Source organism: Bolinopsis microptera, chromosome 3 (assembly GCF_026151205.1).
Source record: "Bolinopsis microptera isolate Bmic1 chromosome 3, MBARI_Bmic_1.0, whole genome shotgun sequence".
NCBI classification, from domain to species: Eukaryota; Metazoa; Ctenophora; class Tentaculata; order Lobata; family Bolinopsidae; genus Bolinopsis; species Bolinopsis microptera.
In genome coordinates this window covers 9628733-9654673 of record NC_087074.1, presented here as the reverse complement: position 1 = coordinate 9654673, position 25941 = coordinate 9628733, and the positions used below count along the sequence as shown (strand labels likewise).

The 25941-nt window shown below is 39.0% G+C and overlaps 5 protein-coding genes across 5 annotated transcripts in view; 2 read left to right on the top strand and 3 right to left on the bottom strand.

Annotated features, from left to right (window-relative positions):
- LOC134813165 (cation-independent mannose-6-phosphate receptor-like) overlaps positions 1–13246 on the bottom strand; it is a 53051-nt gene extending 39805 nt beyond the window's left edge. The window contains exons 1-11 of the mRNA XM_063820851.1: positions 13128–13246; positions 12900–12970; positions 12454–12602; positions 12155–12263; positions 11659–11897; positions 5862–6018; positions 5511–5639; positions 5223–5323; positions 4959–5072; positions 4132–4304; positions 3822–3960 (exon numbers count right to left, since the gene is read on the bottom strand). Coding sequence (XP_063676921.1) covers positions 3822–3960; positions 4132–4304; positions 4959–5072; positions 5223–5323; positions 5511–5639; positions 5862–6018; positions 11659–11897; positions 12155–12263; positions 12454–12602; positions 12900–12970; positions 13128–13246 — 1500 coding nt within the window. The remainder of the gene's footprint in view (positions 1–3821; positions 3961–4131; positions 4305–4958; positions 5073–5222; positions 5324–5510; positions 5640–5861; positions 6019–11658; positions 11898–12154; positions 12264–12453; positions 12603–12899; positions 12971–13127) is intronic.
- The window catches only part of LOC134812277 (dTDP-D-glucose 4,6-dehydratase-like), a 263853-nt gene that overhangs the window by 113877 nt on the left and 124035 nt on the right, over positions 1–25941 (bottom strand). The gene's annotated exons all lie outside the window — the stretch shown is intronic.
- LOC134813069 (uncharacterized) lies at positions 10033–11341 on the top strand. Its single transcript, XM_063820745.1, has 2 exons — positions 10033–10233; positions 10482–11341. Exons 1-2 carry the CDS (start codon positions 10033–10035, stop codon positions 11256–11258), a joined length of 978 nt encoding a protein of 325 aa, XP_063676815.1. The 3' UTR covers positions 11259–11341.
- Positions 13505–16549, bottom strand: LOC134813070 (probable 18S rRNA (guanine-N(7))-methyltransferase). The gene is made up of 7 exons (XM_063820746.1): positions 16232–16549; positions 15598–15680; positions 15356–15452; positions 15131–15227; positions 14801–14867; positions 14349–14520; positions 13505–13842 (listed from the first exon to the last, which is right to left on the bottom strand). Exons 1-7 carry the CDS (start codon positions 16399–16401, stop codon positions 13698–13700), a joined length of 831 nt encoding a protein of 276 aa, XP_063676816.1. The 5' UTR covers positions 16402–16549; the 3' UTR covers positions 13505–13697.
- LOC134813067 (heat shock cognate 71 kDa protein-like) lies at positions 17692–21335 on the top strand. The gene is made up of 6 exons (XM_063820743.1): positions 17692–17999; positions 18416–18596; positions 18737–18874; positions 19023–19370; positions 19708–20124; positions 20305–21335. The coding sequence occupies exons 2-6, from the start codon at positions 18423–18425 to the stop codon at positions 21211–21213; spliced, it is 1986 nt and encodes a 661-aa protein (XP_063676813.1). The 5' UTR covers positions 17692–17999; positions 18416–18422; the 3' UTR covers positions 21214–21335.

The window sequence follows — 25941 nt, the reverse complement described above, 5'->3', positions numbered from 1 at the left end:
TTACTACACCTAATTTAAAAACTCCCATAGTGAAATCAGATTTATGCGCTAGAAAACAATGCATGGAAAGTGCCGACTTCTCAAATGACAATTCATTATCAATTTTAAACTTGTTTCTGTGTCCATTCATTCTGATATGAAATGGAGAAACCGTTTGGCCGAAATAGGTGTCGTCTTTTAGGCTCTGGGGAAGTTTATTACAAATTTGGCATTGGGCGACATAAATTATATTGCTGTCCTTACATGTCAACCGGAAATCCAGAGTTAAATCCAAACCATTGACAGTGATAACTTCGTTGGAGTTGAACAGTTGGGGACAGGTTGCACAGCCTCTCCCGCCACAGTTTTGGCTGACGGTGAAAGAATCCGTTTCGGAGCACGAACTGAGTTTTCTATTGCGCACTACTGTGTTGCCTATAGATGGCTGTTTACGTAGTGCAAACAATATCTGTACGTCTCCGCATAATTGTTTGATGTCCTCACTAGTAGTGTGTACCAACTTCCTAAGTTCAGTGACCTCTTTGAAAAATTTCACTGAAAAGACAACTTTGTCAGTGATTGGCTTCTTATCTTCCCTCTCATACAAATCGTGTTCTATTGACCTCAAGACTGCTTCAGGCTCTGTTTCCGTTAAGGTCCCCTCCTTGTGTCCACTTTTCATTAGGTCTTCTTTAAGTTCCTCCAGGTCCTCCACACATGTGTGATCCTGCGAATTTCGCTTGATCACTCGGATCATCTGTGAGAATACTACTGATTTAAAGACGTGGTTTGGGTGGAAACTATCAGTATTAAGGTAAAGCCTGGCATCAGTCTCTTTCTTAAATAGTCTGTAGTCGATGTTGTTGTTCTCCCCCAGTGAGAGTTCTACATCCAAGTAGTTAACTGATTTGCCAAACTGACAATCACCGAACTGAATTCCAAATCGTTTTGCGGCTTCATTTAGTTTCGACACAAAAAGATCAAATTGCCTCCTGGAGCCCTTCCAAATTCCAAAGACATCGTCGATGAAGCGTCGCCAGAATAAAATAAGACTCCATAGCTGTATCATTTCAGGCCAGATGTTGATGAATAGCACCCAATGAAGCATGATATCAGCGACTTGACGCGAAATACAATTTCCAGTTGGGATACCCTTTTTGCCTGTGTACACATTTTCTTGAAAAGTGACAAAGGAGTTTGTGAAGATAATCTCCGTGAATGTTTTCAGAATAGCCTTTCGTTTATCAATCATAGCACTACCGTTCAGGGCATGTTCCAATGCAGACATAGCTATTTCAGGTTTTATGCTTGGATACAGACTGATCACGTCTAAAGTAAACAAGTTGATGGTGCTATATTTTGACATGTCTGCAGATTCATTAAGGTTTTTTATGTTACTGAGAAGGTCTGGTGTATCCAGGAGAAACTCCTGTTGGCAATAAATCCTACTTATATCTGTTAGGTATGGGCTAACCCACTTTTCTAGCCTGTAAAGGGGGCCTTCCTTAGTGGCATGGACAAGCCTGGTAGGGGGAACTATTTTCCCTTCAATCTGTTGTGGACTTGATTTATGCAGCTTAAATAGAGGGTACACATAAGGGACTACTGGTTTGAATACATGTGCATGCATTTGGTTATTATTTTCATTAAGTCCAGTAATGAGTTTCTTGTCTTTTTCTGTGATTTTCCCCTCTGATAAAGCAAGAAGAACTGCATCCTTAACATTATTCTTCACATCTGTCATTTTCTCTTCAACTGACATTTGGGAATGAGCAAAGTTATCTCTATCTCCTAAGTTCCTTTGAACACATTCCACAGCTTCCTTATAGTCAAGAATCAAGGTCGATCCTCCTTTGTCAGCTTTGGTGACAAAGATGTTCTCATCTTCTATATTTTTCAAAATCCATCTCTTCCCTCTCCTCTCTGCTGGTGTCAGGTTAGACTTTGGGTCAGCAGGCATGAAGCTGTTTACGAAACCCATCAGTTTTGTTTTTATTTCATCAAAGAGCGGGTTGCTGTACTCAGGATACCTTCTTGAATTATGTGATAATTATTATTCGAGCTTTTCATTTACAATTTAAACAAGTCCTTCTATTCATACTACGGAGCCACCTGGTTGAAGCACTAACCAACGCACCTAACGGCTTTCTTAATATAATTTAAAACATAATATGTAATATGTAATGTATACGACGAAAAATGACAGCCATTCTGCCAGCCAAACGAATTTGCTCAACTTAGTCATTAGTGTGACTGTGATAATATTTCCGAGCAAAGTAACCCTATTTCTCGATTGCTCGCTTGTTATCCGGACGTTTTATTTGATGTGCTTAAAAATACACTGTAATTTATTTATTTTTGAACGGGAAAATGTATAATTGCCGTCTGCATCAGAGTTGTGCACCGTGTTACTTTTAGGCGGCGGTCTTACTCTAGTAGCAGGGAGGGGTTGAGTGTGCACTTCACTGTACAGGGTTTTTCATACTGAATCGGGTCAAATAGGTTATTGTTAACTCAAATCACCGAACGACATATGTTGTCCAAATATATAAAGGTCCAAAATGCTTACTTTTGGAAAAATCCAGAAAAACTGATTTTTACTGGGGAGAGAGTGAAAAAGATCTACTCTAGAAGCTAATTGAAATCGAGTATGCAGTTTGGTGTCCACAACTTTTCTAGAAACCAGGTCCTTTGTAAGGTCATTCTGGATCAGAATTGATAAGGTACGCAAATTCTATCAGTAGTTCCAATCCTAGGGGGAAATTTCTAAATTACCCTCAGGCGCAAATATATATAATGACTTTTGTATCTCGGCTTCTGAACGTTGTAGGGGCCTCTCTTTTAGCTCAAACTAACTGCAAAGGCCACATTTATATACAAGCTATAAAGCAACATAGGGTTTATAGTGCTTAGTTTTGGAGATATTCATTAAAAACTGTTTTAACTTTCGTGCATCCTAAAATAGTAACATCAAACATGTACTTAATTTTTGTATCTCGGGCTAAAAAAGTCTTTCAGACACTTAACTTGCAGCACAGAAAACTTTTCAGCATGAACACATTCAGATAATATTTATGGAGCAACACAATTCAGTTTCAGAAGCTCCTTCCAGCTATCTTATCTTATCCCCAAATTTATACATCTGACTATCTCTCTGGTTACTTCAAACTACTTCAATCCCCAAATGTATACATGAACATCTAACAATCTCGTTATAGCTACCACAAGTAGGGCTTTCCCCAGTACTGTTTGGCTATTATGGCTAGTCAACTTCAATCCCACCTCATGAAGTAGAATATACTTCTAGCTACCTTCAATTCTTCTACCTCCATGCCATGCCTATTGCCTATTCTACACAGCTACCACCAGGCACCAGCACGTTATAATTCTAGCTTTCTAGCTCTTTCTAGCAACCTCTGAATGCTACCTCCTGCTCTATACAGGTACCACCAGTGGGCAGAAACCACCAATTCCAGCTCTTTTCACCTACTTCAGCTACATATGTTTCGCTACTACTGCAAGGCCCCCTGGCCTGGCCCCTCCAACTTCTGCTGTTTCTAGCAAACTTAACTTAAGCTACCTCTTGGCTTTTATAGCACCACCAGCAACAATTTATTCTGGCTCTTTCCGCCTGCCTCAATTGCATTCAACAATTTCCAGTTCATTGAGGAAGAGGAAACCTGCTATTTCTAGCAACCTCTGAATGCTACTTCCTGCTCTATCTAGCTCCACTAAGAAAAGTAACGTTAATTTATAATTGTATATTAATTAATTGTATATTAATTAATTGTTAATAACATGTGTAATACGATTATATTTATATGAATATAAAGTATATTTACGGTAAGAGAAGTAGGATCATTCTCGCACTCTCCCGCCCCCTCGTACGTGAGCTCTATAGACTTGTCGGCGTTAATCTTAAAATGTTCACTGAGTGAAGCTAACGGTTTGTACGTGGTTTCGTCGTCTATTACTTCTTTCCTGTTAACAAGGGTTTGTTTAAGTTTATAATATGGAGGAAGCCACTAGTACCATAAATCATATCATGATGAATAAGATAAGCTGAATTCCTGATACAAGAAGGTAAAACACAGTAGCAGAGTTAACTTAAGCCATGACGTGTTGAAATCAGTTTCATTGCACCGGGCTGACCTGCAGAGACTGGCCCCCGGACACTGTGTCATGTCCCCGCACACAGACATGATCAGGTCCTCGTCCCGGGCCACACCGGGCCCACGTTCCGGCTTCCAGGGTACCGCTCTGTGGCCCAGCTCAGACAGGTCGAACAACTCTCCGTCCGTCCCGTACTTAGCGCACGTGCTACCCTGGTAATGGGGTAGTGTTAATATGTGTGTAACGTACTGTTACCCTTGAGATGTAGTGGTTGTATTAATGTGTAACTTACTGTTACCCTTGAGATGTAGTGGTTGTGTTAATGTGTAACGTACTGTTACCCTTGAGATGTAGTGGTTGTGTTAATGTGTAACGTACTGTTACCCTTGAGATGTAGTGGTTGTATTAATGTGTAACGTACTGTTACCCTTGAGATGTAGTGGTTGTATTAATGTGTAACGTACTGTTACCCTTGAGATGTAGTGGTTGTATTAATGTGTAACGTGCTTGGCAGAAGGTGGTGGAATGTAGAGGTATGATTGTCCACCCTCCGGCCTCCCACGCAAATACTCACGTAAAGATCGGATTTCAGTAAAGTACAATTTCTGTGCTGATGCAGAGTACAAGTAGCTGGAGAGAATAATAGGCCCGAGCGAGAGAGCTCGAGCAGGAGAGACTACTACTTGCTCTCTTGACCCTATTATTCTCTTTACGTACAAGTCATGACTTCTCACGCAGAAAACATTTATCGTACGTAAAAGTTACAGAAGCAATTATCATTATAATGGGTTGATGGACTCAATAATGTAACGTGTAGAAATATCATGAGGTGTTATCACAAAGATAAAGTAGTTTGACAGGCTTACCTCTGTCGTAGGACATGCGTGTTTTGTGCGCCAGACGAAGGAATAGAAACAGTAATATGTTTCTGTCATCTCCGGAGCGCCAATTCCTGCATTTTTATCGCACACAAATAGAATCTGTGAAAGAAATTATTTATGACAGCAAGTCTCCGGACTTTAAACATAAAAATGTTTCCATTTTAGATCGGAATAATCTCAAAATATTCTAACCGAAAAACGAATCATCGATTTAACAGCATTGAAAAGAATGTGAAAAATTTAGCAAACCTTGGTGGATCTGACTTGGCCCTTAGAGCACTGACTGCCGCCGTTATAAATCATTGTTAACCCTGTATCATCCCACACTAAATTACCCTCGTGGTAAGAACCTGAATACAAAATATTTACAAAACTGTAGGACCAGGTTTAATGAAGTGATTAAGTAATTATAGATCAATTATGAGCAATCATCAATTTGGTTCCGACGCATCGTTGTCATCTTGCATTGAAAAACATGCCAAACTATGTATTGACAACATCTGAACAGTAAAACAAAGTAAAACACAGTTGACGTACCCATGGACCAGGCATTATAGTTTTTAGTGTCCACCACACAGCCCGAGGCAGCATTACCACTACAACCAGTACCAATGTTGCCGCATACTCTGAGCGAGTATCTGTGATTCTGTACCTCTGTCTGGTATTCTGGAGAGGAATGTATGGTATTTTAGAGTTAGGGTGGAATAAAACTGATCATAACGAGAGGTATTGCTGTAGATTTTGTTTGAGATCTTGCAACTAAGCAGAAGGTAGGATTTCCTTAAATTGAATTGTTGTTTAAATCTTGTTTCTTAACACACCCAGAGCGTTAAAACAAGATATAACACTAATTATGTTATCTAATTAACCAGTAATTAACTAACAAACCTTGTCCAGTGAGAGGAGTAAGATCGTAGCTAGTTCCTCTAGCTTGTAGCTTACACCCCACGTCATGAATAGGTTTAATGGGACAGGCGTGGTCGGTTCTCCACACAAGGTTATACGAGCATTTCTGGTCCAAGTAGATAAGGATAGGAGGTGTTTGCTGAAATGATGTGGTTGATAAGAAGTTGATGTAAGTACAGGGTGGGCCAAAAGTCAGTGTACATACGTTGGCCTTAATTATAGCTCCGCCTTGTTTTATATTTGAGAGCTGTTGTTTTGCAGATGGCAAACTGTACTTACTGGTTCGAGGATTCCGTCGTCAAAATTTGAAAATTCGAATATTTTAGACCACGCCCATTCAATATTAAAACACCTATATTGTTTTCTCTGAACATGCTGAACGCCTACTTTTTTAGAGACGGTAGATTATTAAATGTTGCATATGATCTGAAAACATGAGGCAAAACATAGGTATTTGAAATGACGAAATTATTAAGAATTTTCTGTATCTCGTTAAAGGATGAGGGGTCCTTAGAATTTACTTCCAAATATTCGCGTTTAAGTCCTGCCAAAGTGTGTAGAATCAAAAAATACTTCGGACGATAATTCGCGCAATACCACACCGCGCTCCTATTAGCTGATAGCAATTTTGGGCTGTGACGTTACTTAAGACCCGCACCCTTCGTGTCAGCATTTTGTTCTGTTCTGTTTTAATTACTACGTCGTGTTACCTTTTGCGAGAGCGGTATCTTTGCTTTGGTTGCGTTGAATTATTTTAAGTTACGATTAATTCTCTTTAATAGTTAAATGTAACTCAGAAAGGCTTTCTTGTAGTTGTACTTGTAGTAGATATTTCTATATAAGCTAAGATAAGTAGCATTCGCTAACCACAAAACTGCTATTTTGTTTTGACTCGTTTGAAACCCGATATGGATACAATTAAAAATCGACATATAAGACGGAAAGGCGCCGCCACAGCAGATATAACAAGAATTGCGCCCGTTGTTTCGTTTTGGCGGACGCTAGATTTCCATTCCACATTTACTATAAATTTAATTGTATAAGCTCCAATCAGCTCACTTCAATCTTCATCTTTGTTCAAGATGTAAATCGTCGTAGAGTACTGTATGTCACTTTAATGAGAAGTCAATCTGAGCATTGCTCAGTTATATGGAGACCGGTCACAAAATCCCAGATAAGCAAGCTGGAGGGCTTCCAAAAGCGTGCTATTAAGTGGATTCTTCACGAGGAGTATATGAGTTATCCGCCATCCACATACATTCAAAAATGCAGACAGCTTAAGATTATGCCCATAGAAGACCGCTTCGACTTTCTTGACCTTATTTTCTTCTTTAAGATTGTGAAGCAACATATACCTGTCACCTTTGACCTTACCCTCATATTTGCAACCATTTCAAGGCCACTCAAGGTTAAGAAATAGCCACATGGACCCCTTATGTTTTGTAAGCTCAATCTTACCACGAGCAAGCTCTAACGCTTTTGCTAAGAACTTTTACTTTAGGACCCATTCCAAGTGGAATCATATTCTTCTAGCTATACGTGAGATAGAGATTATTTCTGAGTTCAAAAGCAAATTGACCTCCTACATGTGGGATAAAATTCTGCCGGAGGACTTTGATTATGATCTAGATTATTCCCTCGAGACAGAGATGTGAGGAGTCTACCTAAAGCTAACAATATGTTCATAAGAGCTTAAATCCCTGTTGTCTGTATTTCTCATTTCTCATTTTAGTGCATATCATCACATCATGGATTTCACTTTATTATATGATTTGATTGCTTTTGATATTTTTGTGTGATTCTATTTGTAATTCTATTTGAAGTTCACGATTTCCGTGGGCCCATACTTGTTCAGAAGGTGCATTTTGCTCTCAACATCTGTGTTTTGGTGACCCTCAGGTCCTCTAATTACATACATTTTGTCCTAGAAAATCTGATTTTATCGGAGTCTTATACTTTTGAGAAGATTTAATGTTGTTCATTCATTGTGTAAATTTGTATGTATTGATTGATTTGAAAGATTGATTTATTTGAAAGATTTCAATAAAAAATTGTTAAATTATGCATCAAATACGGGAAACACTTGAAATTCAGTTCAATTGCCGTAGAACTCAACTTGTATCTGTAATTCAAGAAATTGTAAGCAAAGGTAAACTATACTCGTGTACACATCAATACACTACGCGTGCCACGTACAAATTGGGCGTATTACCTAATAGTAATATTAGTATATTAGGTATATATTATATTATACATTACATCGTATACATTAAAACACAGTCGCGCCGTGCATTCATAGATCACAGGCTATCTATACATCACATCTCTGGAAGCAATCCTTGCGCGCGCAACTTTTTCGTTGCTTGGTAACATACAGAAGTAAGGAACACGACATATATTTGACCCACCTACCACAATCTCCAAAATCCACGTTTTTCTGCAAAAACCTCCATTCGTAACCTTTCACTATTGCCTTTTTACAAAAAAAATGGTCAATGGTCATTAACCGTGCTACCCATTTCTGCAGATAGCATGTTACAAATTGTGGAGACAATATAATTCAAAAGTTACAATTTTTGTCCGTTTTTGTCCTCAGAAATTCACCGTTTATATTAAACACTTATGAACCGCTTGTGAGTGGTTTTTAAATATTCGATTATAATCGATTATCTGTACTATTTTTAAATCTCCCTTCCCTTGGCTGCACCCCTGCTGTCAGAAGCAATATTTCTTAGATAATTTAAATAAAAAAATATTGTTAAGAAACAAGTTCCGGTTTCATAAGTCACGTTGTTACAATGATAACAGGTTTAACTGAGGTCGTCCAACTCTCCCTGGCATTTGTAAACTATTAACTGGACCTCACATGACCAAGCCATCGACTAGACTCCACTTTTTTTAAACTTATTTTCCTTTATTTTATTCCAAGCTGACGGCTTCTCAACGACCATCAGTAATAACATTAACTTTATCTTGGTATCCGTTTCTCTTCTTGGTTATTTGAGATAAGACAATGGGGGTAGTCACCATGTTCACATTTATTTTATAATACGTATGGTGCTCATTTTATATTTATCTCATTTTTCATTTTATGCAACGTGTCAGGACTGAGGAGGAGGACTGAAGAGGAGGAAGAGGACTGTGGAAGAGGAGGAGGAGGAGGAGGAGGAGGAAGAGGAGGAGGAAGCATCTAGTAAATGTTATTTCCATAATATTTTTTGTCTGTTTTTGTTTCTTTTTGTCTGTTTTTGTGTACCTTTAGTTTTACACTCATTTATAATTTACCATTTTTAGTTTGCTGTGACTATAAAGTGCAACAAATGTGAATGTGTTCGTCTGCTATGCTTGGTATAATATTTGTGCTGTAATAGTTGCAAATCTGGCTTACGTTATGAGTAGTGTCTCATAGCGAGTTAGAACTTAAAAGCTTGCTGCTTGGTGCTTGTCCAACTGGAACGAAGACATGCATTTCATACCTACCCGATCCATTTTATTAGGACCGTGTTGTGTTGATATGACATGTTAATATATCAGTTCTGTGGTACAATACAGGGAGTTGCTAGGTGTTACGTGAATGAACCTTCATTTGAAAAAAATGAACTCGAATATTTTTCGAATTGACAAATTCCTCGAACCAGTGGTGGTATTAAGTCATACCAGAAAGAATTATTTCAATTGGGCACTCAGTGACTGAGTTATTAAGGCCATTTAGGCCAACGTATGTACACTGACCTTTGGCCCACCCTGTATTAATGTGACTATACGTGGTCCAAAATATCCCTGGATTTTCGTAAATTGAGCTAGGAATCGAACTGCAAAGGCCACATTTATATACAACTTACAAAGCAATATAGGCACTTAGATGCTTATATTTGGAGATCGTGGCAAAAAAAGGTAACTTTGGCTTCAGGGATGAGCAAATACACCAAGTGTGGTGGTGAGTTGAATTTTTTTCTAATTTTCGCGCTAGAATTATTAAGGTGTAGTGTTTACTAAAATTTCAATTTGGTGCCGAAGTGAAAGTTTTTGTCAGGCCTGATTTTTTTCTTTTCTTAGGGCATGAGACATTTTTTAGGGGAAACCTTCGACTGGGAATTTAAAAACGTTCTGGGTGTGTTAGTCTGTTAGAATAACCACATTCCTCCATAGTAGCATGGTAACAAAACTAGGAAACAAAGATCTCAATATGGTCTCATCGGAGACAGAATTGTGCGAGATGCTACAAGCTCTCAACCGAGAGAGACCTAGTTTGATATCGGTTGATGCGGAGGGGTGGGACTTGTGTAGAAACGGTACCTTGTCTCTTCTAGCTCTCTGCTGGAATGATTACGTGGTATATGTTGTAGATGTGCAGGTATGAAATTCTGAGCCTTATTCTCTTGATCTGCCTAGAGTTTTTGTTCCATCGCCTTCTATGTACTATAAATTATAATATACAGTAATAAAGCCGACTTATCTGTACATGATATGAATGCATTTTATACACAGATAAGTTGGGTACCTATATTAGATTATAATTCTCACCCACATCCAGAAAGTTTAAAATTTAAAAAGGCGCCTTACAAAGTTTAAACTTGTCAAACTGTACCACTTTATATCCAGGAGTTAGGACCAACCTGTCTCACGACCATCTCTGGAGACCAATCACGTGACCAAACACGTGAATACAAGTGGACATCAGTAAAGCAGCTGCTGGAGGACCAAACTACATTAAAACTATTCTGTGATCCGCGTTCTGACAGCGATGCACTCTATCATCACTACGGAATCCATCTCAAAAACGTTTTCTGTGTCCAACTAGCAGAAGTCGGCGTGAGGAGGCAAGCCATACCAAGATCTCGTTTTGTTTGTGGCGGTAAAAAAATAACGCTAGAGTATGGTGGTCTTGACGACCAAGAGAGGGCGGAATTTGTCCAGATCGACGAACGTGCCAACAAACTCTTCTTCCCCCATAAAGGAGGATCATATGACAATTTAACAAGAAGACCACTGAGCGCTATAGCGCTGAAGTACAGCGCAATGGGGGTTGTGTATCTTCTACGAATTTACCAAAGACTTGAAGGACGACTGCAGCAAAGAGGCAAGGTCTGGGTCAAGAGAGAGTCTGAGAAGAGAGCAGATGAGTGCCTCCTCCCTCCTTTTACCAAAGGTAGACACCGAGCAATTGCTCCTGATCACTGGAGCGATACAACTTCTTATCAGCAATATGTTGATATTGATGACACGTATGATGACACGTATGATGACACGTATGATTTAATAAATGTTGGTATTGATGACACGTATGATGACACGTATGATGACACGTATGATTTAATAAATGTTGGTATTGATGACACGTATGATGACACGTATGATTTAATGAATAATTTATATTGATTATTTCATCAAAATAGTGAGGAATGTTTTAGATTTTTTGTTAAAAAAGCGCACGCACATTTTCTCGTATTATTATGACAAACATGTACTTATTCTCATATCATGATTCAACTTGATTTTATTGTTTTAGGTTTTAGGACGGAAAAGATTTTCCATTTGGTCGCATGAGCATTTTTTTTTCAATTAAAATTGTAATATCTATTGTGCGGATGTAGTATAACCTTCTTTTAAATAATGTATTTTGTTTGTAAGATTCAAATTTGTAGTTTTTTAACAGTGAGTAGACTACTGAATATTCACACTCACCTCACTTTCTGGTATCAGAATTCTCTGTCAAATTGTCACCATGATCATTGCCATAAAACATGGTTAATAAACCACAACTAAGCGCCTGCCCTACCTGATTTGGAGTGCAGATGAGAAGCAGCGTGGTGGTGATCTCCGGACAGGACTGACTCTGTGGGCGCTGAGCCACGTAGCTCACCACAACTCCACCGTCCTCAGTGCTGACGTGGGGACCGTGTGTTACACTCCCGATACTGGCACTCCCTGTGTCGTCTTTGTAGCACACTCCACCACCTCCGCAGGCGTTTTCTCCCGTCACCGGACCACAGAGAGAGAAATATATTGACTTTGTACCTGAGAGTTTAAGAGTTAGAATTAGCCTATTTTTAAGACTTTTCAAACGCAGCAATGATTTGAAAAATATTGTAGTTTAGATGAACATTTTTTGATATAATTTTTATCATCAAGTCATTAACATTTAGAATCAAAATTGAATATGCTTTTTATTATAATATGGGAGTTATTGTTTTCATAACTCGCTGCTAATATTTTGGAAACTATTCAAAACTTTTCTAAAAATAAACGAAGTCGTTACATAATTTTGCACTTACTATTAACGATAGGAATATGATAGTTAATCCCAACTAGGTCACCCAAATCAACCAACTGTTTCTGCTCGTTGTACGCATAGCAGGGGACTGCTTTGGTAGGTTCAACATTCTACAAGCAGCTAGAGTCTCCCACACTAGCACAACGTGGGAATCTTTCAGTAGCTGTACTTCCGGTCTTCCCTGGCAGATTTCGGGAGTGTGAGATGTTGAAATCAACATGGTCTCAAAACAATTTTCAATCAAAAAATCCTATTGATCAGTTAACTCAAAACAACAAAACGACTAACAAACTGTCTCACCAAGCTGTTGCCACAAAGCAGGGTGACGTGAGTAGTAACGGAGACTCCAGATAACGTGATGTTCACGTGATCAGATTGGGCCTCTGCTGAGGACACATTACCCAGCAGGATCACGTTACCGTCCCCAGAGGTGTAACATGCAGAGTTACCTGGCGTAATGGGAGAGTGTTAGATAATCATTGCAACCAATCCCACCAACTTTAACACCTTTTTAATTTAAGGAACAGTTATTCATCCATATAACCACCCTTTTACAAGCTATTCTACCAAATATAACACAGTTTTGGGAGTTTTTAAAGATAATTTAAAGAGCATATGATAGGATTAAAGACCAAATTTTCCACATTTAAAAAATCCTATTTGAAGGTGATGCTTCTGAGATGCCCCAGGGAAATATAGGTTAAAACCCAAACCCAAAATAAAAGTATCAACAGTAAGAAACATACCTTGACAGGATGCAGCGTTGCCGCACAAGTTGATGTGTAAAGCCGATGTATTGTATACTGTTAAGAAATCTCTGAAAGAATACAAAAATATATAATGAGCAATTTTAAATTACTTGGAGATCATGGAAATAATTTTTGAAAAAGTTAAAACTATTTGGAAAAATATTTGTTTCGCCAAGAACGAAAAACCTAAGCTAATAACATTTCCGGACTACACAACTGACTCACAAGTTTAAAGGAGATATATCGTAACCCTCCGGCTGTCCGGTGATGATTGGACACGCTCCCTTTACCGCAGATAACACTAGGAACCTTATCAGTAGAACTAGATATCGGACATTGCTCATCCTAATGAATTGTTAACAGTTAGCAAGTAATATTAGGTTTCGGCAAACTGAAAGTTTGGTAAAACTTTCCGGAGTCTTATTCGCACGGTAATGCCCGCTTTGATCGCTAATATTAGAGCACTGATGATGGAAATGTTATCGTAAAATTAGGTATTTATGAAATTGCCTATTTAACTTTTAAAATAAAGTTTAAATAAATTAAACTTTATAACAGCACTTGTCGGTAGAAGCTGCCATTTAAAAAGACAAACAACTGAGTTGGGATACATGTAAGACCAAATATAAAACATCAGATTTATAAGCAAATCCAATGATGACGTTCCAGTTATCGTAGCTCAACCAGTTTCTTTATTTTTGCCCGGGTATTAGGTCGTCATGGAACTATCAAAATTGCATAATAAATTAAATAAAAACTTAACTTAAATTACATCTTTAAATCTATCAATACAAGTTAAAACTTGGGTTTCCTCTTTCGAGCAGTGTACTTAGAATCTGCTGTGACATCCTTGCCCTTGGCTCGCATTTTTTGCTTCTTATTTTGAATCCACTCCTTTCTGGTGACATCACCATTTCTTTTACGTTTTTTTCCCGTAAATCTGACGAATAAAGCGAAGTTAGCAAAAATGTTTGAACTGTACCAAGAACAACGGGACAACTCAAAATCGCGCGATTCGACATGCCATCAAAAGATCAATACTTTAATAAACATTACAAAATACAGTTTGAAGCTCTGTTAGGTTCAATAAATCTAGCGGGTTGGTTCTGCCAGTAACAAAATCCAAAGGGTAACGAAGGAAATAAATATAAAGCATTGAAAATTGTTGATGTAATTAAGTGCACCAAAGATTTTTATTATGTTTCCCGGTCTGGTGAGAGTACAATAACTCATGAAAATGTGGTATATGTAATTACAGCGCTCGTGCCTTTGGCACGATACCACACTCTTGCTCGTGAGGTAACCGTAACATTATTCTTCAGTTCATGTAGCTCCGTACCTATTATAAACCTAGAGATAATGTTGCTTTGGAATGGTGAGAACTCCACCAAAACCTTGCTCTTATTGTGATTATAAATTATACCAAAACACTGTATTCCAGCTAACCTGTCGTTGCCATACTGTATGGTATTAGAACCCTCAGCTCCTAGTCCCTGTGGTAACTTGTAGTTTGCTACAGGAGTACCAGCAAACAGACAGAGGAATATCTTCTTAGCTTTGGTACTGTTTGGGAAATCGACCACCACCCCTCCTGTAAACCCACATCTTGTGGCTTGTTCTGAGGATAAGGAGTAGTATTACTCTGATAGTACTATTATATTATAATAATATGTGATATAAGCTAATCGATAGTTGCTTGATTAATGTTGACAGTATTTACAAATATCTGCTACTTCATGCAGTTTCAATCAAATTTATGGTTCTAATATTTGGTATTATCTTGGAGATCAAACACAACAACTCCCAATTTGTGAGAAACAGGACAACAAGAAAAGCGTTAAATAAAGATACTCCTGAACAACAGAATAAATCATACTGACAACTTTGATAATTATTACCTGTGATGAGCTCCATCTGTTTGGGTGACTCGGGGTAAACTTGAAACACTGCTCTTCCACCACTCCTCTGGAAAATAATACGTGATTACTGAAACATATGAAATGTATTGTACTTTAATTATTCAATAGATCACATCTTTATTAGTCATAAGTCAAGAAACCAATTATTTACATAAAGTTCCACTCTGCTTTAATTTCCAGTGTTTACTATGCAAATAAAAGATAATGATCTACAGCTAACATCGAGAAGACACATTTTGAGTAACTAAGCTTATAATATATCTAAGGAAGAATATACACTTTATCATTGGACTGTTAAAAACAACTTACCATTGATGAATATAACATTGTGAAGAACCGTTTTAATCTTTTAAAAGGGTTGTGCGAAACTTTGTCTGCGTTACACAGCCACTGCAACACTGATATACTGAAATAATGTGTGCCCGCTCAAACAAACATCCAAATTGGAAATTTGCAATATGAAAATGGGATAATGAGCGATTAGGGATTGCCTTAAAATAACCACAATACAGGTTCAAGAATAAAGGGCAATACCTGATAACTCCATCAAAAGCACCAGCCCTAAACGGAACTCCCTCCCCGATATCTGCTAATACAACATCACCATCAGTTTCTCGTTCAACAGCAATTTCTAAAGAAAGTGTGTGATAGATGAGATAATCCCTTAATGATGAATAATTAGCGATGAATCTTGATCCTTACAGTGAGTTACAGTCGCATAACTAGATAACTCTTTAGTAAACATCACAGAAAAACTACCGTGCCTGGGAACTAACCGAGCATACTGGGACTGATGTCCATCCCAACCCAATAGTGTCCAGCTTCTGTTATACCTTCCCCGCTGAGCCCTGATCCACAACTGCAATTATTAGTGTAAGCATGTGAAGACTGAAGATGTTACAAAACTAATAGTAATAGTTAATAGTACTATGTTTACAGTATGCACTGAAGGGGTATCCTAAGAAGTGTCTTAAACTTTTAACAGGTACCCCTCCCCATTTAACCCTCAATTAAGTTTCCTATCATTCGGCTGAGTAGACCGAGGAGATCGCATAGATCCAATGGATCCTTAGCTACCTTCTAGACTAGGTGACACTGGGATTCGAACCCTGAACCTTCTGCACAGAAGGCGGATGCTCTAACCACTAGGGCACCTAACATTGCTACTCAACATGTTGCATTGACTACAAGGACAACTGATCGCTATCACCAGGTAGCCCATCACCAGGTAGCCAATCAATATCGTAAAGAAAGGTAGAGTAAGTTTGACTTGTTCTGACTAAATAGCATGTCTAAAAGGCAACAATGTGAATTGTGAACAATCGGAAGGAAAAAACATGAATAAAAAACAGATCACAAATCCCAGACAAAAGAAATTGGCAACAAAAATAAGAAATAAGTAACACATACCCAACATCAAGTATAAACGAGGGTTGATCCTCTGGCAAGTTAAGCAATTCAATGGCACGTGCGCTCATCGTCATTTGAATTTCGATGATCCTGGTGTTATTCGTATACTTTGTTGCTTCCGACTCATTGTAAAATAATTCTGGTGGACCAGTGTGCTCTGGACGAGACATACTAGCGATTGCAGTCTCTACAGCGTATCGGGTGATCAGATGGGAGAAATAAGTTAAAGCACGCAGGCAGTGGTGGAATTTCAAGAAGAGCGCTCGATTCTTTAATCCATAACTGATAACAACTTTTGTTCCTTTGCGCGGCGTGGGTGATACGAATCATAGTGATTTATTATATTACTAGTCTTAATTGTTAATACATGATATGAGTCTAGTCCGCTCCCACATAATCGCTCTCGCAAGTCGGTGTATTTTTGGACGCTGATTCCGAATCATCCTTGTATCATGTCGTAACCCCCACTGTCGTTTCACTGTAGAGTTTCTACGATACAGGGGGAGCCGCGCACTCGTGCGTAGCGGGTCATACATCCAACATCATCCTTCATGACATAAAGTAAAAATGCTTTCCTGAAGAGTTATGCCTATGGGCTAATTACTATTTTGGTCACGTGACAGGCTAGTTAAAATTACTGGGCCGCGCTCAGCCTGTCATTCCGCCTAATTCCTTTATTTATAAACATGATAGCCTGAGGTCCCCAGATAAAGTTAAACACGAATTCGATTGTTCTTCAGGGTCCGGTCATGAATAGCTGCATGGGATAAGGATTTATGTAAAACCGTTTTGTTCGGCTGTAAAACCATAAAAGCCAAAGTTACGTGATGATTTTTGGGCGAGCGAATTAGTGAGAGCTTCCTAAAATACACTGAAAAAAATTACATTTCATTTATACCTTAAGTAGTGCCTTTTTACAAAAAAAATTTAAATTTGGGCGAGCGATTTAGTGGGAGCGAGCTTGGAGCCTAATATAGTGATAGTATGATCGTTCACCTAACCCATAACCATGTGCTTTCGCGCCACTTCGGGCGCTACTGCAAGCGCAAGGGCTTTGGATAGAGCAAGTATGATCGATAAAGTTTTCATTACATTGTGGCCTTTATAAAAGAAAGAATCCTATAAAGTTATGTATTTAAACTCATGATATACATTTACCTGGGACCTCAGTGCTCAGGCTATCATGTTCATAATAGAGATTAGGCGGAATGACAGGCTGAGCGCGGCCCAGTAATATAAGATATACATATTTGATATTATATATTTTTTATGTATCAACTATTTACAATGAGCGCGGCGCGGGGTGTACAATAAATTTCCAATTTTGTTTTGACCGTATATAAAATATTTATTCGATTTAGTATTCACAAATTATGTAACAATTAAGTTGTGTTAAAAAAGTTTATATTGTAAGTAAATTATGTTAAACTGGAGCAAATTGAGATGATGAAAATTAAACCAAGTCAGCAAGAAATGTAAAGCCGCGCAGACTGAAGCATGGTTCGGATGGTAATCTTCAAGACGTAGAAACGCTTGCGCAAAAGCCATCGCCTCTTGCACAAGTAACCCTGTAACATCAAGAAAATTCACAGGGAGGAAGAGGCGCTATATTTCTCGAACTTTCTCAAGCACACACTGAAGATACGCGCAATTTCTAGACAGATCTCCAGATCTTAACTTTTCATATAAATAAAGTCACTCGGGCTGTCGTTCTGCACATTAATTTATTACTGTTTACTTTGTTTTGTACCCAATACCCAACTATCAGGTACGTGTTCTAATTTCATCTATCTTGCATGCTCTTTGTGATAATCTAGTTCTGTGACCTGGTCTCAGCTCCAATTTTTGAGATACTTCAATGGAATGGATAGGATAGCGAAGCACCCTAACGCATTTTACAACCATATTACAATTCCCCATTTATCAGATTTTATCTTAAAATTAGGGTAGCTAAGACCAAATTTCGGTGCAGATCCGAATTTCTGCGTGATCGTTTAAACTAGTAGTAGAGTCCACACTGCACTATAATCAAAACTTTAAGCACTGCTGCGAACTTCAGACTGGCCTATATCGTCTGTATTCTTCCAGCCAGTGTCACAATTCCAATCACCTTAAGCTTCCTCAATTTCTTTGACATTTCACAGCTCAAATGAGAACTTGTTCCTCACCTCCATTTTATTTCAGATAAATCATGTCTCACCACCAAGCTGTCGGAATCGATCTTGGAACCACTTACTCATGCGTTGGAGTTTTCCAACACGGTAAAGTAGAGATTATCGCTAACGATCAAGGTAACAGAACGACGCCCAGTTATGTGGCATTTAACGACACAGAGCGACTCATTGGTGACCCTGCCAAGAACCAGGTAATTATAAGAGATTTATTTGTTTCTCATTGCTCCCTCTTAATTCAGTTATCATAGACCAAATGTTATAGTCTCTGTTTATCATTAGCTTATCCTAAGATTAGTTAAGAGACTGATTTTTAAACGATTTTTCTTTTCAGGTCGCAATGAACCCTTGCAACACAGTTTTTGATGCCAAGCGTCTTATTGGCCGAAAGTACACAGATGACGTTGTCCAGGACGACAAGAAACATTGGCCCTTCGAAATCATTGATGAGGGAGGTCGACCTAAAATCCAGGTTAGTCTTTTTATTGCATCTGTTCGGAACCATTAAAATGTTAAGCTTCAATCAACATTACTACTTTTATTTGTCGTGATGGATACATTTAGGGCTTGTTTTAGATGTGGGGCCAATGTGACAGTCAGTTTAACTCAACTCCCACCAGGTCGAGCACAAAGGACAGAACAAGATGTTCTTTGCTGAAGAAATCTCTTCTATGATCCTCGGAAAGATGAAGGAGACCGCTGAAGCCTATCTTGGCAAGACAGTTTCCGATGCCGTCGTCACAGTACCCGCCTACTTCAACGACTCTCAGCGTCAAGCCACCAAAGATGCTGGAGTTATCGCTGGACTGAACGTTCTCAGAATCATCAACGAACCCACCGCCGCCGCCATCGCTTACGGTCTGGACAAAAAAGGAAACACACAAGGAGAGAAGAACGTATGCATCTTCGATCTTGGTGGTGGTACCTTCGATGTGTCTATCTTGTCTATTGAAGATGGTATTTTCGAGGTATGTTTAGATTTTATTTATTACCCATTTTCTTTGGTAAATTTTCTATTAGAATACTATACGCCCCCGCACTGTTATTTTGACGCTGCCAAATAGTGTAAACTGCACACAATTGCCATTATTTACTATCAGCTAGAGTTAGCCCATCATGAGTTAGCCCATCATGACATATAGAATCAAATCAGTCGATTGCTGCCAAAACTTAAAAACACTGAGGTTTTAGATCAGCTGAAGACTATCAAATCGTGATCATGGCTAAATGTTATACTGTTGTGAAAATATCCACACAACATGCGCTAGTAATACTTATAAATTATACTTATGAATTACATTTCAGGTCAAATCTACTGCTGGAAACACTCACTTGGGAGGAGAAGATTTCGACAACAGGATGGTCGGTCACTTCTGTGAGGAGTTCAAGAGGAAGCACAAGAAAGATCTGAGAGAAAACAAGAGATCTCTGAGGAGACTGAGGACCGCTTGTGAGCGAGCAAAGCGAACCCTTTCATCATCTGCCCAGGCCTCTATTGAAATTGATGCCCTCTACGAAGGTATTGACTTCTACACAACCCTGACCCGACCCAGATTCGAGGAACTGAACGGAGATCTTTTCCGACAAACTCTTGAGTGTGTCGAGAAAGCCATCCGTGATTCCAAGCTGGAGAAGAACAAGATTGATGAGGTGGTACTGGTTGGAGGTTCCACTCGTATCCCCAAGATCCAGAAACTCCTCGAGGGATTCTTCAAGGATAAGGTCAGTTTACTTTTTCTATGCCTTATTTACCCTAAATATATCTGGTTAAACTCATCGACCTCTATCAATATCCATATAATTATTAAAGTAGGTTTGTCTGATTTTTTGTCTGATTTTTTGTCTGATATCTTAAATTTTGGTTTTTTACTTATCCAGTTCTTGACATAATACTGCTTTCAGACTCTGAACAAATCTATCAACCCTGATGAGGCTGTTGCCTACGGAGCTGCTGTGCAAGCTGCTATCCTCTCTGGTGACAAATCTGAGGAAGTACAAGATCTGCTTCTTCTGGATGTCGCTCCTCTCTCCTTGGGAATTGAGACCGCTGGCGGTGTCATGACCTCCCTTATCAAGAGGAACGCCACCATCCCCACCAAGCAGAGCCAGAAGTTCACCACCTACGCTGACAACCAGCCAGGTGTCCTGATCCAGGTTTACGAGGGTGAGCGAGCCATGACCAAGGATAACAACATCCTCGGAAAGTTCGAGCTGTCCGGAATCCCACCTGCTCCCAGGGGAGTTCCCCAGATCGAGGTTACCTTTGATGTGGACGCCAACGGTATCTTGAACGTATCAGCTGTTGATACTAGTACCGGAAAGGCTGAGAACATCACCATCACCAACGATAAGGGACGTCTCTCCAAGGAAGATATCGAGAGGATGGTTAATGAAGCTGAGAAATACAAGTCTGAGGATGATGCCCACAGGGACAGAATCACCGCCAAGAACGGACTTGAAGCCTACTGCTTCCAGATGAAATCCACCATGGAAGATGACAAGATGAAGGACAAGATCAGTGAGGATGACAAGAAGTCGATCGTTGACAAAGTCACGGAGACTCTGAGCTGGCTGGACAGCAACCAGACCGCTGAAAAGGACGAGTACGAACACAAGCAGAAGGAATTGGAGGGAATCTGCAACCCCATCATCACCAAGCTCTACCAGTCTGCTGGAGGTGCCCCAGGAGGTATGCCCGGCGGTATGCCCGGTGGAATGCCCGGCGGTATGCCCGGTGGACCTGGTGGACCTGGAGCTCCCCCTCCCAGCTCCGGAGGCGGTGCTGGACCTACCATCGAGGAAGTTGATTAATCCTCTGTGTCGACAAGGACTAAACTTTTAAAGATAGTTATTTTTGTGTTTTATTTTAAACTGACCTTCAACGGTTCCTGAATTTCTATTTGTAAAAGTTTAACTCTTCTAACAAAATTGTATTGGACTGTTTCATTTTGTCTTCTGTTAGCAATAAAGAACCAGACTGCTATACAATTCTAATACAGCGAAGCTTTTCCAAAATTCTGGTAACAAACAAACGGTTATCGGTGCTATTGAAATCAAACATTCCAGCTTAAATCTATTCAATATCTAATAAAAATAATGCAAAGATTAGTGTAATCTGCTATGGTAGTTTCGACAGCTTCGTAATCGTAAGATAGTTTGGAGAGCTTCTGGGGCCACTGCTTTCATTCACTTTGGGTATTAGCCAGGACTAAATATTAGGAAAATGTTACCAAAAGTTAACTAACCTACGTACAGAGTATTTGGAAAATGTGCCCCTTGCCAAAGATTCTTACTTCGCAGTAATATAATTTTATTCTGGCGTATGTCCACGACTTTTAATGAAACTAGCACGTTATAATCCTAACGTCTATTCACCCGGAATGGTCAGTCTTAAATGTGACTTCAATAACCTAGCTATAATGCGATGCCACTGCCAAAAGTCTGGTCTCTAGTATTTTTACTCCTCTCTGATTGTTATTCGTAAATTTGAGAGAATAACATAATATCCAATGGCTGCTTATTGATAAGAATGGAAACTTTGACCACCAGATCATGTCACCGTCCGTAGAAACTGGTAACATGCCAGGAAAACTTTGTTCGGTCATGAGAATTCTGACTTCACAGTTCAGTCAAGCGCACATCTCTACAAAATAACGGAAACAGGGTGGCAAATTTCCGTCACCCGTGGGCCGATAGGGTCTACTTTAGCCGGAACTAATGTAAAAAGCACAAATTGTTATTACTGTCAAACAAGACGCGCATAGCTTAGCTAGCTAGCGCGCGCTTATTTGATTCTTTCATCGATCGACAATAGATAGAGATCGCCATGATAGACAATCTTATCACGATATAGACTGAATGAAACAAAGGGACACTTTTATGTCATGCACTCTACAACGGACTGTAATTGCGATCATGGATGAAGGAGGGGGTTGACTGCTTCTTAAATTATCCATAAAGATGGAATCTCCGTCATTTTATTAAGTGAGATGTCAGTCTAGTAGATTTTCTACGGGATCGTGTACACATCACGTGAGAGCCTATTAAATGGGGATCGCAGGTTTGGAGATACTATTCACATAATAAATGTATCAAACTACAGTCAATTGTCCCTGTGTTTTATCTAAATCTAATAGTCCATACTTTTACTTCTTAAAAGCAGTGTTTAACCAAGTTAGTATGCAGCGGTGTGTTGTATAATTTTACCTGGGGACCTCAGGCTATCATGTTCATTAACATGAATATGATTATATTAGGCGGAATGACAGGCTGAGCGCGACCCAGTAAGTATAATTATGAACCGTTCTGCAAAGTCGCGATCCTAGAGCAACAGCTTTCCTCCAGGTTTCTCTGTTTAGTCTAGTCCCTTTTTAAAAGTCTCGCCTTGTCATTTAAACTCGGTGGAATTGCTATCCTCACTATAACGGCCTCATGGCTTCTTTATACACAGAAGAACTAAGAAGGCCCGTGTCTCCTGGTAACACTATAAGCCATGTGATGGGCTCTGTCCATCTGTTGTGTATGAGTATCTGTGACTTGCTCGGGAAAATGCTGCACTGCGGCACTGCTGATAGCCTCATACTCCATTACTCGCTCAGAATGAGCTGTTAGGGGTCGTTCACATATTACTATTATTGTGTCAAAATTACACTAGCGTAATCATTTGAAACCCCCCCTCGGCTGATTACGTAATATGTGAACGACCCCTTAAGCGAATTTCGATCCCGTGGTTCAGTTTGTGCTGAGTGAGTCACTCACTCAGCACAAAACTGAACCACGGGATCGAAACACTCGCTGTGATTGTTCATGTTATCTAGCTGAATATCAAGTTTAGCTCTCCGATCACTACAAATTACACTAATCTTGAAGAAAAACTGATAAAAGGGAATCCCGTTTATTTAAACTTCAAACTTTATTCCATAGTACTAGTAGTGCTTTGAATTTGGCTTAAATTCAACTATGATATTAAAATACTAAATATTACAATTGCCACTTTGACGAATTGATCATACTTTATATTTCTGTTATTTTACAGCATTATTTGGCAGAAATGCTAGCACTATAAAAAAGTGTTCATATGTTATACTTATAGTTATAGCAGCTTGAGCTAGCTGTAGCTTCATAAAAACATTACAACGCATTATAATACTTATAGGGCACAATAATCAAATCGTTTTCGCAGTACCTTCCTAGTAATTACAAAAACGTTTTATATTGTTGATACTTCATTATGATATTACAGCAGTTAATTTCGTAATTATTATGTCATTTTACAATGCTTTATGAGATTGGGGTAGGGCTAATTCTGCTGAAGTTAATGATTAATTAACCTATTATCCTATGGCGATGTTTTTATTTTCCATTTATATCCTATATAACGTTTTATCTATTAGGGGCCATAATATTTATTAAGTCCGGATCTGTAGCAATTTTTGATTGTGTTTAGTTTAAGCAGGTTTAATGAGTTCAGTTTTACATTAATAATTAAGTTTGGTTCTTAAATTCCCATATAGCATGGCATTGTTCAATGTTTGCATTAATGCGAAGCTCTTTGGAATATATAGAATATATCAAAGATGCACGATATTCTTAAATTGTAGTGTCATATTATGTAATAGTTGTTACCTGTATTCAGCAGTTCTTTAAAATGATTTTAAAAGATGATTGTTTGCAACCAACTATCTTGATTTAATTTTAGGATCAGAAGGAAGCTTTTTCGCCAAAAGAGCAAGCCGAATTACCGTGAATGGTAAACTTCACCAACACTTCAACTCTTGGGATTAATAACAGTGCTGAGAGATACTCGTGGGTTGGATACCATGTCTTCCTACTGATATCAATCATCATCGGAGATAGTCTCATCCTCTGTGCATCTTTCCAGAAGGACGCTTTTAAATTGAACAAATTAATAGTGGCAATTATACAACACATTACTGTCATTGATTTGGCTCATACTACTTTTTGTGGTATTCCCACAACTGCCTCATTGATTGCAGACTCTTGGTTCCTTGGGGACACCATTTGCTGTATTACGTCTTACCTGGGCTATCTGTCTAACTTGTCAGGGATGTCTCTAATCGCGGTGTTGACCACCTGTGAATGGCTACTTCTCAAGTATCCTAAGCCATCTTCAAATTGGACTAAGAAGATGTCTCACCAAGCATGCTATGTTGTATTGATTCCACCTGCTATCACGACATTTATAATGCTAGCTGTGGATAAGGATGATGCTGCCTTTGGTTATCGAACATATTCTTGTAACTATGGGTTTAACTCAAGTATATACAAAAGGATACTGCCCAGTATCTCAACCATTAATGTTATTGTTCCGAACATCATCATTGTTGCTACAACAATTTCTATCTTGAAAGACATAGTTGCAGCTAAAAGATCAAGAGAACGTGCCCGAGGGGTTCACGTCGTCTTGCCCCGGAAGGCTCTACTCCACAGTGACAGTTATTATCTTAACCTAAACCCTGACCTTGACCCTAACCCTACTTGGGCACAAGGCTCTGTGGCACGACGTCCTGGAGCTAGAAGACAGTTACTTTCCCGAGGAAGCGTCTCCTGGGAAGAAGCTCTAACAGTTGCTCTAATTGCTGTTATCTACTGCGGCTCTAAATTACCTATGTTTGCCTATAACATAAGTAAACGTTATGTCAATAAAGATCCTGCGGGCCTGTTTCACCATGAATTTTATAGAATAGCCTTTTTCGTGGGAATGTTAAATAGGATGTCAAATGTTTATATCTGCACTCTGACAATGAGTAGCTTCCGAAGATTCCTTGTATCGAAGCTATTTCCTGTGGCACCAATATCTCTGCTGACCTCCAGGACCGCCGCCTCATTATCTACAGGTATATATCAAATACACATGTCAGTATTTACTAGACATGTCAGTATTTACTAGACCATAAGACCCCCATAAAAAGTGGAATACGTCTTTCAAAAGCTTTGTACTTTGTACGTACAAACTATTGTTACAGAGCCAAGAAAAGAGATTCCCTTTCAAATTCTAATTTACAGATGATGACGAACAAGTGGGAAGTGTCAGGAAAAACGTACAGGAATTAAACGTACAGGAACTGGATACACCGGTTTGAAAAAAGAGCGGCGGATATACTTGACAGAAGGGATGAGAAAGAAGGGCGAGTATTCAACTCATAATAGTTGGGTTATATAAGGACTCGTAAAACGCTTTACACAAATTACCATTCTATTATTATTCAGTTGCATTGCATTGCTAACTTATAGTTATAAGTATAATCATACCTTGCCGATGCTTCTCAACAATTAACTTTTATCAATTAACTGTCAGATCTGGATGCTGATGAGGTGAACATTATTTTCATAGGCACGTGACATGAAGTTTTGATCGGTCCATGCTGGAAGTTTGGTACACTTTGTAACGTGTCAGAAAACATACGGTCCACCTCCTTCCAGTAACAGACCTCCAATGCTTAGTGAATGTGGGGATTTTACTGCTAATATATCATTGATTTTAATTTACTTATCACTTATCAAGCTGATAAAAAACTA

Coding starts and splice junctions, on each gene's coding strand:
- LOC134813069 (XM_063820745.1), top strand. CDS start 10,033: ATGGTAACAAAACTAGGAAACAAAGATCTCAATATGGTCTCATCGGAG. Junction 10,234..10,481: donor TATATGTTGTAGATGTGCAG/GTATGAAATTCT, acceptor CTTTATATCCAG/GAGTTAGGACCAACCTGTCT.
- LOC134813070 (XM_063820746.1), bottom strand. CDS start 16,401: ATGTCTCGTCCAGAGCACACTGGTCCACCAGAATTATTTTACAATGAG. Junction 15,453..15,597: donor CATCAGTCCCAGTATGCTCG/GTTAGTTCCCAG, acceptor CACTTTCTTTAG/AAATTGCTGTTGAACGAGAA. Junction 13,843..14,348: donor ATACAGTATGGCAACGACAG/GTTAGCTGGAAT, acceptor TTTATTCGTCAG/ATTTACGGGAAAAAAACGTA.
- LOC134813067 (XM_063820743.1), top strand. CDS start 18,423: ATGTCTCACCACCAAGCTGTCGGAATCGATCTTGGAACCACTTACTCA. Junction 18,597..18,736: donor GTGACCCTGCCAAGAACCAG/GTAATTATAAGA, acceptor TTTTCTTTTCAG/GTCGCAATGAACCCTTGCAA. Junction 20,125..20,304: donor AGGGATTCTTCAAGGATAAG/GTCAGTTTACTT, acceptor TACTGCTTTCAG/ACTCTGAACAAATCTATCAA.